This window comes from Pituophis catenifer, unplaced genomic scaffold (genome assembly GCF_029215685.1).
Source record: "Pituophis catenifer annectens isolate HBS135680 unplaced genomic scaffold, rPitCat1.0.hap2 SCAF_1, whole genome shotgun sequence".
In the NCBI taxonomy this organism is placed as follows: Eukaryota; Metazoa; Chordata; class Lepidosauria; order Squamata; family Colubridae; genus Pituophis; species Pituophis catenifer.
This window is the reverse complement of record NW_027256881.1, coordinates 144,432,346-144,447,523: the sequence shown is the minus strand read 5'-3', so window position 1 is coordinate 144,447,523 and position 15,178 is coordinate 144,432,346. Positions and strand designations below refer to the sequence as shown.

General features: G+C 37.4%; 1 protein-coding gene across 4 annotated transcripts in view; it reads right to left on the bottom strand.

The window, feature by feature from the left end:
• Nucleotides 1–15,178, bottom strand: part of MFSD2B (MFSD2 lysolipid transporter B, sphingolipid) — a 55,293-nt gene that overhangs the window by 21,430 nt on the left and 18,685 nt on the right. For all 4 annotated transcript variants that reach the window (XR_011599776.1, XM_070933022.1, XM_070933021.1 and 1 more), the window contains exons 5-12: nt 14,941–15,019; nt 13,287–13,435; nt 4,551–4,641; nt 4,328–4,449; nt 3,508–3,591; nt 3,072–3,152; nt 1,492–1,601; nt 476–619 (exon numbers count right to left, since the gene is read on the bottom strand). Coding sequence is in view for 3 of the 4 variants with exons in the window: in XM_070933022.1 (XP_070789123.1) it covers nt 476–619; nt 1,492–1,601; nt 3,072–3,152; nt 3,508–3,591; nt 4,328–4,449; nt 4,551–4,641; nt 13,287–13,435; nt 14,941–15,019 (860 nt within the window). In the remaining variant the exon portion in view is untranslated. The remainder of the gene's footprint in view (nt 1–475; nt 620–1,491; nt 1,602–3,071; nt 3,153–3,507; nt 3,592–4,327; nt 4,450–4,550; nt 4,642–13,286; nt 13,436–14,940; nt 15,020–15,178) is intronic.

Sequence of the window (15,178 nt, the reverse complement as noted above, 5' to 3'; positions counted from 1 at the left end):
TGATAAAACTTGTAGAATATTCTTTTAAAAAAAAAAATCTTCCATGAATTGAAAGAAACATAAAAACGGAATAAAATCTGAGGGACTGGGTATGGGGTGATACGAATCCTTTCTTAAACCGAGTTCACATTGAAAATGTATTTATTATATGGCAGCATGTATGGATAACAGAGCAACTGAGATAGCTATAAATTGATTACATTTTTAAAATAAATAAATAATGTAATATCTTTATCACACCAATTTGAGAATTTAAGAGATTACCTGCAAGCATAATGACAAGAGCAGGTGTAGGCAGTGCACAACCATCTAGTTGCTAAATTCCTAACATTCCTAGGATACCAGGACAATGGCAAAGAATGCCGGAGTTGTAATTTATAAATATATGGAGTGCCATAGATTGCCTATCCCTGTGCCTCTTTATTGAATTGAACCAATGCAAGATCCCAAACAAAACAAAACTTAAAACACTCACTGTAAACTGAAGGAAGAAATTCCCATTCCAATACCAGTTGATATCTTTGTGAAAAAGATGAAGGACGAATAGAAGATAGTTTCATGCCCTGGTAAGTGAATGTTCTGCATTCGAAAATGGTCAACTACATCAGGCAGCATGGACCTATAATCAACATTAAAAAGGTGCACATCACAGTTAGGTGTGTAGGAATACCACAGGAAGAGTGGCAACTATCTGTGTAACTGCCATTCAAACTTCTGCTAGTTTTTGTTCTAATAATAAATCCCAGTTGTGCAGACCTTTCTTATTTTTGTATCATTCCAGTCCTTGCATATAAAAATAATGTGCAAAAACCAAAACCAGTGATCACGTGACCCCCCCTTAAGAATATGCAAATTGTGCACAATCACTAAACGACATCTTAAAATAAGAACCAACTTTTTTTTAAAAAAAAAATATGACTTTAAAAATCATGTGATTCAGAACTTAGTGAGTGGAAGGTAATTGATCTAAAATTACATGCATGTTTTCATAATAGTGCTCTTATATTTTCATATTGCTTTAAAATAATACTTTTATTAAAATACTTTTAATACTTTAAATAATATTTTATACATAGCTAATAGGGAGAGTTTCATATGCTTTATTGCCTAATCTTATAATTTCCCCCCCAGTTTAGATATTTGAAGCTGCTGTTAAAAAATCACCAGGATTTTAATCATTTATCCTTAGACTTCTCTTCCACTGTTTGTCTTAAGATTCTCGACAAGATGTTTGAAAGATCTGATCTCTGATGACACAATCTGAGGCCTCAAGATTGGGATTTTCCATAATCCCAAGAGCTCCCAGCCCTAAAGATGCCGCTATGTATCATTGCACTGAATCAATTCCATCAGTATTAATTTTTAATTAAACTAAATGAAGCATCTTCTGGAGGCAGACCGCAGGGTATCACCCAAAGGTTAAAGTGCTGCTTTTAGCCAAATGCAGCAGATATTCCCTGCATACCCTACTCCTTATGAAGAGACTCTTACCATGGCAGGAGGAAAGACGCTGCAATACTAAGTCCAGATACAATAGCCACAAAGTAGGCGAGAAAGATATTAGGGATAGTCACCAACATGACTACAGAAGGAATCATCAACTAGAATGAATGAATATAAGGAGAAAAATAAATCATTTCATCCTTAATTGAAGTCTAAGAAAGGGTAATGTCTCAACTGGATAATGATATAAACAGGATTAAGATTACTGTACATATATGACAATGACAATCATTATAGATTGGCAGTGTAGTAAGTCACCACCAACTTGTCTAGATTAATATCATTGGCAATGATTGGTGTCAGTTTGCTAGAATTTCAGACCTGGGACAAAACCAGGGGTGAAATCCAGCAGGCTCTGACAGGTTCTGGAGAACCGGTAGCGGAAATTTTGAGTAGTTCGGAGAACTGGCAAATACCACCTCTGGCTGGCCCCAGAATGGGGTGGGAATGGAGATTTTGCAATATCCTTCCCCCAGGAGTGGAAAGGGAATGGGGATTTTGCAGTATTCTTCCCCTGGAGTGGGGTGGGAATGGAGATTTTGCAGTATCCTTCCCCCTGCCACACCCACCAAGCCATGCCCACCAAGCCCACCAAGCCACGGCCACAGAACCAGTAGTACAAAAATTTGGACTTCACCACTGGACAAAACCCTGGATCTTCCGTATGCAAAGCATGTGCTTCAAAGTGCTACAGTAGTGAGTGGTCTTTTTTGCTGCAGAAACCACCCTTTTAATTTTAAGTCTGGTTTTCCTTCTGCTCTGAAGATCATAGAACACTGTTTTTCAAAAATGTACATCAAGAATACGTGTTACTGGCCACATGCTCTGCAACAGTGCCTTTCAAACTTGGTAACTTTAAGAATGTATGGACTTCAACTCCCAGCATTCCTCAGGCAACTGATTGGAGAATTCTGGGAATTGAACTTCACGCATCTTAAAGTTGCCAAGTTTGAAAAATACTGTTAGGGAGCATTTGGCTGTACTGTTTATCCATCTATTTCAGATCCACCATAAATAGAAAATCTGTAGGACAAGAGGTATCATTCCTAGAGACAGCGTCCCTTTAACTTTCAGCTACATAATCTGGAGTCTGTTGGTCTGAACAGAATATAAACCATAACAGGAAGATATTCTTAATCTACAGAACAAGGACCAGGAGACTTAGCTACAATTAAGTCATCAAGTCATCTCAAAGGGAGGTCAGATTTCAAAAAAGGGTTTACAAATAGCTAAAAAGGCAAGGCCTAGATAGAAAAGGCTATTGATCAAATAATTACATTCCAAGTTCTTTGATTCTTAGGACTACGCACTGCCGTAAATTCATTTTTAAAAGGGTGTTTCAAAGTGCTTAGGAGCACAAGCCCAACACTTCTAGAAGTCTTTAAAGCTGTCACATCTTTACCTGGCATATCTTAGCTGCCCTCTGCTGTTGCCACATGATCATGGAAAAAGGCATGGCTGCCTTAAAGAGTTACAGACAGGTGCTCCATTCATGCCTCTGTATGCTCTGAAGCACCTTTCTGGAATCTGAAATGCTGTGCAGCCATAACTATTAGCAGCCTACTTACCGATATTCCACATGCTGCTTTTTTTTTGCCAAAATGCTTCAGAAATCTTTGCCAGAACGGAACACTCACTGTAGCTGACACCTATACATTACAACAGGAAAAAATGCCAGAAAAGAGAAAAAATATGTTTATGGCTTCCAAGAGAATTAAGTGTACAATTTGAAGATTGCAGTACCGTATAAATATCAATAGCTACACATCACAACAAGGGAGCGGAAGCTTGGACTCTGATGGACTCAGAAGAGATAACCATGAGTTTAAAAAGGTGACCAGAGAGACAGAAACCAATATGTTTCCTTTTATTATATTGTGCCAAGGTTAGGTATAAATGGAGAAAGGCCTTCAGTCATGAAAACTTGATTTTCATATAGGTATGGACCATAGAAATACGATAAGAAGAGACACACAAAAAGCTTAGCTTTGTCTGCACACTTACCAAGATAATCAGCACTAAATTCTGAAAGTGACTGCGAAGATCAGCTGCGTAAGTACAAAAGAGAACGAAATTTCCTTGTTCAATCTAGAACAAGAGAAAAGAAAAGAGTGTTAGTAGTTGGGTGGCATATACATTTAATAAATTATCATGAAAAGAAAAGAGAACTATATTATGAAGGTAGACATGATTCAAATGTGAAGGAGGATGGATAAATATAGTGATACAATTCATACATCCGAGGTGGGTAAAATGAGGATCCAGATTGTTACGGGCAATATGCTGACTCTATGAACCGCTTACAGAGGGCTGTAAAGCACTGTGAAGCAGTATATAAGTCTAAGTGCTATTGCTATTGCTATTTCATAGTTCATATGATTACATAGTTATTGGCTTTTTCATCATTTAAAAATGACTATATTCCATTCTTATAAATGATAAATATGATATGCGTTTATATAAAAGCATATTAAAAACCTCTGGGCATGCATGCTTTTTGTGCCATAAGTTGTATCTTTTCTTTTCATATGAAGGAGGTTAGTAACTGTGACACCACTGGATCACGCCCACTGACTTTCAACTTAAAAATCTATACATTTTTGATAAACAATAAAAATGTCACGATAGTCAAAATCAGTAAAATCTCTGAATGCCCCCCCAGAAGACATTAGGCTGATTTTTAGGGAAAATAGGATTGCTCTTTAGGGAAAATAAGATCACATACAGTACATATGATTAAGTTCCTACGATGCAGCAGCATAGATTCTTCAATGCAATTTATGACAAACCAAGTTGACGCAAACGCTAGGTAGATAAGAATTACCTGAACTGCTGTTAAAATCAGTAGAAATGCTGCTGTAAATATCAAATATGGTTGATGCTTCATGGCATGCTTTTGTCCTTTAAAGAAAGGAACTTTTTTGTCTGGCATTAAGGTGTATGGATCTATAATGGGTGGAATATATACAATGTTGTTTATATGAGATTGTAGATTAAATGAAGAAAATAGACACCCAGAAATATTAATAAGGTTTAGATATGCTCACCAACTTTTTCTTCCACTCCAAAGAACAGGGAAAGGATGCCAACAAGGTAAATGCCTCCTATTAGCCCAGCTGCAATCATGTAGACTTTTTTCTTTAGAAGACAGAAAATTTCAATCAAATGATACAAGCAAGAAATAAACAATAAAAAAAAACAAATAATGGCCTAAACAAAATAGAGCTCTAATGACAAGCAACTCTCTAAGTAAAGCGATTAGTTTGTTGGTAGATGGGAGAAATGAAGAACTATCAGTCTTGTCTGTGTTCAGGGGAATCCCTCTTTAGTTGTCTGCATGATCTTATTCTTAGGGCAGTACCTCCCTTTGTCTTCTGTAAATCTGTTGGACTAGATGCAATCTCTGCTGAACTAAAGCTGTCAGAGATAAAGTTTAAATATCTAAATTAACATCTACAATGTAACCAAGGGTGAAATTTATTTATCTTCCCTACTGGTTCGCTAATGTGCTCGCGTACACCATCTGTGCATGCACAAAGCCTTCTGCGCATGCGCAGAGGCTTAAAACATTGTAAAAAAGCGACGTCATGATGTCCATGCGGATGGGTAGAACCTCCTGCAGCCGCTGGAGGGGTGAAATCTGAACCAGTTTGCTGTGCGTCAAACGTGCGCTGCGTGCGCATGTATAGTGCGTGCCAAACACACGCTGTGTGCACATGCGCAGCATGCGCCAAAAGGAGGCTTGGGAAGGTAAGTAGAACAGCAAGGGGGAGGATCAGCTGTGTCGCGCAATTTAGCTTCGCTAGAAAGCAGGATTCCCTGCTTTCTAGCAAAACTAAACCGTGCGGCACAGCTGATTGTTGGAAATACTGGTTCGCAGGAACCCGTAGCTTTTTTAAACTACCGGTTCGTCTAAACTAGTAGATAACTACTGGTTCAACTGAACCGGTAGCTTTTTTTTATTACCGGTTTGCCCGAACTGGTAGTTTTTATGACTACCGGTTTGCCCGAACCGGAGCAAACCGGTAGCATTTCACACCTGAATGTAACTATATATTAGAATGTGAGTAGAAGAGCCAAAATAGTTGCATTAGAAATAGCAATTAGGCTTATATATCGCTTCACAGTGCTTTACAGCCCTCTCTAAGCGGTTTACAGTGTCAGCATATTGCCCTCAACAATTTGGGTCCTCATTTTACCAACCTTGGGAGGATGGAAGGCTGAGTCAACTTTGAGCTGGTGAGAATCGAACTGCTGACAGTCAGCAGAATTAGCCTGCAATACTGTATTCTAACCACTGCGCCACCACGGCTTTTGGACACTACAAAATACAAAACATGCATTCACTGAAAGAACACTGAAAAATGTGGGTATACTTGTTTTTCTTTGGAAAATTGCAAACTAAATGCTCCAAGAGCTGACTTGTATCATACAAACATGTCCTGTCAAAATCCTTTCATTGCTGTGTTCCCATGACATTGCCTTTATCTTATCCACAGCCTGTGAGTGACACAGGCTTAAGTTATTCTTGGTGCACTAGAATTGTAATAGCATTTTCCTTCTTATTCCAATAGAGAACTAGAAGTGAAACGGTTTTTTTTCTTCCATTCAATTGTTTCCAATTCTTGGAGACAAGACTGCAGTTTTCTTGGCAAAGTTTTTCAAATGTAGTTGTCATTGTCTCCTTTCTAGGGCTAAGAGAAAGTGACTGGGCCAAGGTCATCCATCTGACTTTTTGCCTAAAGCAGGACTAGAACTCACAATCCCCTGATTTCTAGCTTTGATATATTGCACCAAAGTGGCTCTTGAAAGATTGAGGGAAGTGATTAAACAGATTACTGAATATCCTTGGAGAAATAAGAGATATTACTGAAGGTAGGCCAAGAAAGAAGCATTTGTCCATTTAATCACCAGGAACCTAGCTAACAATTATTAATGTTTTTGTTTCATTCAGCCTTAGCTCTGCCTGAAATAAGAAGCAAATATATTCTATCCTTGACTAATAGACAGAGTGCTGATTCCTTAATTGCACTGAAAGCCAGGGTAGTTTATTTTCAGCAAGTGAGAATCAAATGCTTGTAAAAGCTAAATGAAAAATTACTCATAAAATTACTAGAAATTAGTACTGGTGGCACAGAAAGCAGTACTGCATGATAACTGCCAACAGCAGGAATTTAATCCTGACCAGCTCAAGGTTGACTCAGCCTTCCATCCTTCTGGGGTTGGTAAAATGAGGACCCAGATTGTTGGGGGCAATATGCTAACTCTGTAAACTGCTTAGAGACGGCTGTAAAGCATTATGAAGTGGTATGTAAGTAAATGCTATTGCTAATTACTGAAATTACTAGAATTAACTTTGGTTAGAAATTAACTGAAGGATTTACAGAACTAAATGATAACAGATTTTGGTGACATTGCCGCGCTCACTGAAGTGAACTGCCCATAGCCAAATGGGGGGTGGGGGAGGGGGGGGAGACCAGTGGCAGGGTAGGAGTGCTGGTGGAGGGCTAGCTGAGAATGAACGCCCACGATAGGTTGACTACAATGGGGGGGCCAGAGTGAAATCAGCACGGCAATGTCCCTGTGATTCCTTGTCCCATTCCTCATACAATTAATTCACATGTATAACTTTGCAATGTTACCCAATGTTACCCATAATGTTACCCATTTATGCTTTTCCATTATGTGAATTAAGTGATATCAGGCTGTCACATGTAAATGCCTTATTCTCTAATATGTAAATAGTATATGAACGGGATATCAGGGGTTAATTTATTCTTCACTTCTTAATGTATTCATATCTTACCACTCCCATACCTAGCTCCGCCCATTGTATATATAAGGAGCTGCACACACTCTCTTCTTTGCTTCTATCTGTGAATATTCAGTGAATATAGAATGCCTTATGTAAATAAAAGAAAATATATTTGAACTCTTAACTCTTATATAATTTATTGAGTCTGATCCTGAAAATATTGCAACAAGCTGGTAGCAGAGGATGGTTGAATTGACTCAATAAAAACTTAAATATGTCTAAGAGAGATAGGCCCAACACCAGGGCATACAGCAAAGAAATGGAAACGGATCAAGAAATAATAAATGAGTCCACAAATGCAATTTCGAGAGAATCCGAAGAATACACGACTGAAGAAGAAGAAATAATAGATGAAGATGATGACCGAGAGGAAATTAAAATAGAAAACAACGAACTCAGGTCAGAAATATTAAAACTGTTAAAGAGCCAGAAAAACGATGAAAGCCTCATCGCGAACCTCCAAGACATGTTGAAAAACAGCGGAGCAGCGAGAGAGAAGCACATCGCTACCGAAAAGTCAAAAGACTCAAAAATAGTAAGTGATACGACTACTGAAAAGAACGCTATAAAGAAGAAAAACAGTGATCCCGCGCAAAATTTTGAATGGCAGCCATCTTGGTTTCAACAGACCTCCAGAGTGAGCGAAGCAGAGCCAATCAGAAAACTTGATTCAAAACTTCTGGCGCGAAAGGCACTACTAGAAAATGAAAACGAAAAAGAAAAATCAAACACCTCAGAAGAATCAGAATCAGAAAGTGAAGGTGATTCAACAGATACTCAAATAAAGTCAGCAATGAAGACGCTTTTTGCTGCATTTGGACCAAAACTAAAAATTACCAAAAAGTCAACCAGAAAACGGACGAGCAAGCCAACGTCTCAAAATCTACCCACTCCCATCCTGACGACGAGAGCACCGACGCCTGAACCAAGAGAGCCCTGCAAATACCGTCCCACACCGCAGACCGATGCAAGCACCAACGCTCTCAAGAGAAGAAAAAGAACAACCGCCATCGTCAGAACCCCTAAGATCGAGCCAGAGACCAATTCGTCTGAGGAGGAGCTGAACGAGCGAGCCGCAACGACGAGAACCTCTCACGACGACTCCAGGAACGAAATGAGCAACGCGCATGCGCGAGACAACGCAGACGGCCCGGAAAGACATGAGTTGCTGAAAGGACCCTGCAGACTCATCGCGAGCATTCCCACGCCGTTTTGTAATTTCCACCATTTACAAGACCACGGACTACCTCCGGTTGTAAGTAATGGACCTAATAATGTCGGAAACTTGCCCAGTGACTTCCCAAAGTTGAGAATAGATGGCATTAATTTACAAGAATGGTATCAGCAGCTCCAGGTTGTCTTTATGAAAGAAAACTTACTGTTTTTCATCACTAATCCCCCAAAAAGACCTTGGACTCTAAAGTTAGACTGCTTACACCATAGAGCATTTTTCTTATTAATTTCTAGTGTATCTCCTGCCATGTATCACAGCATTAAGCAAAATCTGACTGTCTCAGAAATTATCCAATGCATGTTTAATTTGTTTCACAGTGATAGTGTAGCTACCACCACAAGAATGTCTAAAGATTTCTTTTCTTCTAGGATAAAACCAGGGGTTTCCATAAGTGAACATTTAATATCTTTAAACAAAATAAGAGCTGAACTGCATTTAAGGGGGGAGGTGATTTCAGACCAAACAATGAAAAGTGTTATCATCAACTCACTTGACCCATCATGGAACAATTATATGTCACATTTAGACACAATCAATCTAGGATACTTATCCATAGAAAGTCTATCCAATAAGTTAATAGCTGAAGACAATTCAAGGAAGAGTCGCTCTAACAATCACATAGAACACAAACCATATAGAAAAGTAGCTTTCCAAGAAAGATATAATGAAACATTCAGATGCCACAATTGTGGATCCAGGGAACACAATAGAAGAGATTGTCCCAAAATTACAAAAGAAAGACATAGGTCAGAACACAGAAACAAATACACCTATAGACAGTCTTCCATTGATAGACATAGATATAGAAGCCCACCAAATTACAAAGAGTATAGAGGGGGCAGAGATAATTCAAAGGACAGAAAATCTGGTTCACTAAATGGACTAAACAAGCAAGATAACACTAACATACAGCAAACTGAGGATAATAATTGGCTTATTGATTCTGGAGCAACCAATCATACCACTAATAATAAAAATATATTATCTTCATTTATAGAAGATAGATTTGTAATAAAGGTAGCTAACCAAGAAAAGGTCCAAGTATTAGGTAGAGGGAATGTAACCTTACCTGGTCTAGGAAAAATAGAGGGGGTATTACTGATACCTGAGATACCTCATAACATATTAAGTGCCATAAAACTAAGCAGAGATTCAGATATTAATATTGTGTTTTCAAAAGGAAAAGCAACTTTGGAGAAAAATAAGACAGATATAGGTACAGTAATGATTAAAGGAGGCCTACCTTATTTAATAACTAAGGAGAAATGGTTACACAACATTGATTCAAATATGGAAGATTGTATTGAACCAGATAATGGAAACATTAGCAACAGTGACAATGATGAATGTAAAATAGCTCATGATAACAAGGATGCACATAATGAGAAAAAACCAAAAATAGGTAAGCCAATTCATGATGAGTGTGCTCATGTCTTACATAGGAAGTTAGGACATGCCAGTTTTCCTGTAGTACAGAAAATGACTGAACACGCAGAAGGTGTTAAAATAAAAAATTGTGAAAACTATTTGGAATGCTCAGTATGTAAATCTACAAAACTAAAAACTAGTCCCAGGCCTAGAAAATCAACAAGGTCAACTAACAAAATTTTTGATTTAGTACACATGGACCTGGTTGGTCCACTAACTCCATCTATCATTTATAAAAAACGTTACTTCTTAACTATTGTGGATGACTATAGTCGCTATGGATTTGTTTACACATTAAAACACAAGGATGAAACCTTTCAGAAATTTAAAGAGTTTTACAAACGCGTAGAAACACAACACAATATCAAAATAAAACAAATAATGACAGATAGGGGATGTGAATTCATGTCTAAGGAATTCTCCCAATGGCTGAAGGACAGAGGAATGTTACATTACACATCTAGCCCATTTTCCGCGTTCCAGAACGGAATTGCAGAGAGGAAGAACTCAACATTACAAACCATGATTAGATGCACATTGGAAGATGCTGGCTTAAGCAAACAATTCTGGTCAGAAGCCCTACAATATTCCAATTACACACAAAATAGAACTTGGTCCAGCATTGTAAATAAGACACCATATGAAGTGATGTATAATAGGAAACCAAAATTAGCACACATGCATATATTTGGAGTCACCGCAGACGTACACATACCTAAACAATTGAGAAGAAAGGGAGAAAATGTGTCTAGAAGACTTAGATTTATGGGATATGAGACAGGTACAAAAGGATACAGATTCATTGATAATAATAACAAATTTATAGTTTCCAGAACAGCTGTGTTTCATGAACAGGCCAACTGGTCTAAAATACATCTTAATGAAATATTCCCAAACAACAACACAGATACAAAATCCCAAGAGAAAAAATCTGTAGAAAAGCAAAATGACAACAAATATAGAAACAAAACTAAAACATGGACAAACAGTCAACACAAAATAAAGACAGATACATTAACAAAAAAGGAAGCAAGATATTTGCATGACAATAATAGTAAACCTGAGAAAACAATTAGAAACACTAGAAACCAAATGCCAAACAAATACAAAGATTATATAATGCATATGGATGGAGAATCTACGACACCTAACACATATGAGGAAGTGTTAAAACTTCCTCCTAAAGAAAAAGAAAAGTGGGAATTAGCAATGGCAAAAGAGATGGAAAGTTTACAAGGATTAAATGTATTTACACCTGCAATTGCACCAAAGGACAAAACAATCATTGGCACTAGGTGGATATATAAAATTAAAAATTTAGAGGGAGGAAATACTCTATACAAGGCTAGATTAGTTGCACAAGGTTATGCACAGAAATATCCAGAGGACTATACTGACACATACTCCCCCACAGTAAGAACTGAAAGTGTCAAGACGGCTCTAGTTGTAGCATCAGCACTCAATCTCGATGTATTCCAGTATGACATACAGACTGCGTATTTACACGCAAAATTAGATAAGGAAATATATGTAAGAGCACCTCACAGTCAATACACAAATAAGGATGAGATTTGGTTATTAAACAAAAGTCTATATGGGTTAAAACAATCTGGTAAACGATGGTATGATTGTTTAGTGAAAGTACTTAAAACTATGGAATTCAATGCTACTACTGCTGATAATTGTTTCTTTGTTAAAAAGGGTAATGATTACATAGAATTTGTATTAATCTATGTGGACGACATTTTATATATAGGTAAACATAAAGAAAGAAGAGAAACATTTGTAACAAAGTTAAATGAACATTTCTCATTGAAATCTTTAGGTAAAGTAAATAAGTATCTTGGTGTTCAAATTAGTAAAACTAGAAGGGGATTCAAGCTTTCTCAGAAAGATAAGATCATAGAACTTTTGAACAAATGTAATCTAAATGATGCAAAACCCTGTGATACTCCAATGCAAACTGATTTCCTAAGAAATGCTGATGAATCATCCCCTGAATTCAAAGATAACACGTTTTATAGATCAATCATAGGTTCACTTCTTTACATTTCTAATTGGACAAGACCTGATATCGCTTTACCCCTCAATTTATTGTCCAGACATGTCAGCAAACCAACAATGTATCATTGGGAAGCTTTTAAAAGAATATTAAGATATTTAAAAAATACTTTAGATTTTTGCTTAATGTTAGAACCTAATAATGTCAAGGAACCGAAACTCACATGTTACGCAGATGCAGATTGGGCTGGAGACACTTCATGCAGAAAAAGTACATCTGGTTACTTATTTCTCCTAAACGGTTGTCCAGTTTACTGGTACACTGGCAAACAAGATTTAGTGGCCACTTCAACGACAGAAGCGGAATATGTTTGTTTATCTAAAGCAGCAAATAACCTTGTATGGTTTAATGATCTAATTTCTGATGTTTGGAAAAAACCTGCCCTACCTTTTGTCATGCATGAAGACAATAAAGCAGCCATTGAAATATCTAGATCTGACGCTATTGGACAGAGATCTAGACATATAGACATAAAATTTAAACATGTGAGACAATTATCTCAAGATGGATTTATTAAAGCAGTGCATTGTGAGACATCAGAACAATTAACTGACATATTGACAAAGCCTTTGCCATCTAAACAACATAAATACTTGACTTCCAAGTTATATGTATTATATTGTTCTGAATCTGAATGTAATAGATGTAGCATATCGAATCGGCATTTAGAGGGGGATTTGTCACATGTAAATGCCTTATTCTCTAATATGTAAATAGTATATGAACGGGATATCAGGGGTTAATTTATTCTTCACTTCTTAATGTATTCATATCTTACCACTCCCATACCTAGCTCCGCCCATTGTATATATAAGGAGCTGCACACACTCTCTTCTTTGCTTCTATCTGTGAATATTCAGTGAATATAGAATGCCTTATGTAAATAAAAGAAAATATATTTGAACTCTTAACTCTTATATAATTTATTGAGTCTGATCCTGAAAATATTGCAACACAGGCATACATCTGGATTTTGCACATATAGGATCATCTCTCATATCTACACTAAGCCTTGTGTCTTGCCACCTTTTGACAAGTCCTCATGATCTCCAAATCACAGTGAAGACATAAAGTTATTAGACATAAACTGAAATAAGAAACATTTCTTGGTAAGTTCCACTAAATTCAAATGAGACTTGCTTTGCAAAAATATTATTAAGAAGCGGGTCTATTATATTAAATTTGACGTCCTCATTCTAGTGTAATGTAGCACTATAAAAACATTACAAAATTTTTTGACTTACTCCATAAGAGACATCTAGGACTTCAGAGCTGTTTTGTTGCAGCCCTATAGTTTCATTCTGGATACAATGACTAGAAGTGTGAGCACCAGCAACTATTTGACCGTGTAGCGTAGCTCCAATCAGCGTTCCAAGAACTTCAAATACCATTCCTAGGGAAGAAAACAAGCCACTTCTACAAATCTGGGTTGTTTAATGAATGCTGAACCACAGGCACAGATAGCGTTCTCCATAGGGCATTCAAAATCTGCAGAATGGTGGGTACAGCTTCAGGAGCAAAAAACCCCATAACTTTTGTAAATGCAGCACATCTTGCAGATTTTGACATACACATCCCTCTAGCCAGCTTTCAACAGTAAAACAGTGATTTATATGTATACTGCAGTGAATATCAAATTGTACTATAACAAGAGGGGGGAGCCATTGTAACAAGCAGTCAGAGATTCAAGAAATAATATGTGCAAGGAAATTTTTAAAAAGTGGGATTACTTAAAGACCAATGGTTTATTACAAAACTATCTCTTCCAGCATAATGCACAGACCCCAGAGAACAAATGGAAATCTACATGTCATAAATTGTCCCTATCTGACTGAGCCTCAGGCCCACACATTTCCTTTTCTCTGCTCCATTTCTTTCTAGGTTTCTCTAGTTGAACAGAAACTGCAGTTTGTCTCTGTGTTTGAATTGTTCAGCTATTGCCTGCATTTGCCCTTCAAATCAGAGCTGGAACGACTCATATAGTGCTTTCCATTTACTCCATCCATATGGTGGAGAATAAATTCAGAATTTGCAAAGGAAGTAAGGAGAATGAAAAGTTGTCCAAGTGTTTAGCTTGGCATTATATGTTTATTAACACCTGAATTGTTTTGTTTTTTCAAAAACTTGCTCAAGAACATGCTAATATATGAAGCAGCATGAGGGACTGTGGTGAATGTGGAAAGATTATTTTCTCTCTAAGAACATGAAAAAGCAGACTTTAGACCAGTGGTGAAATCTGAACCGGTTTGCTACCCATTCGCTGGCCACGCATGCGTGCTACATGCCAAATGCATGCTGCGTGTGCATGTGCAGTGCGCACCAAATTTTATCACTACCGGTTCGCCCAAACTGGAGTGAACCGGTAGCATTTCACCCCTGCTTTAGACCTACAACACAGTACGGTTTGCAGTGAGTTCAAAAGATATTCCCTCTCTTGCCGTTTTTATCAATGTTAAACTGAATTGTAAAAAAAACCTTAATGTCAAATTAGTCACCTTCTCTCTCTCACTTTCTCATTTTACTAACAGTATTGCCTTAATATCATCAAAGGGATTTAACAATGAATAAAACTTCACCAGGATGGTCATTTGACCAGCCATTAGGTCTATATAGATAAAATGATGGGGTGGCTCTAATGGCTTCTTTCTATATCCCACAGAATGATCTTGTTGTGTTTCAGGACCGTTTTGAGGCAGAAAGCACAATGAGCAAATTGCTTAATCTTTAGAATGAATTGAACACAGTTGAAAAGAAAAAATAAACAAAGAGTCCCCATCCTTTAAAAACTCTCCAAGAAAGTTGTAGCCCCGTCCTAAAATGGAGACCACAGCTGTATCCCCACCCTACCCAATGTCTCCCCCACCCTCCCAAAATCAAAAGCTGGCTTTGGAAACTCACGGTAGGCAGTTGCTGAATCGCGATCTGCTTGATCTGTGCTCAGAAACATGGTGAGAGCAGAATATGGCACCTGGTACAGCTATAGCAAAAATACTTAGCAGCTCTATCACAAATAGTTTAAAAAAATAAATAATTACAGCATTTTTATTTTCAACCTGCATAGTGATGATTTGCATTAACTTTTGCTACTCATAACATGGAGGTATTGGAAAATTGTTAATAAGGTATTATTTATTAG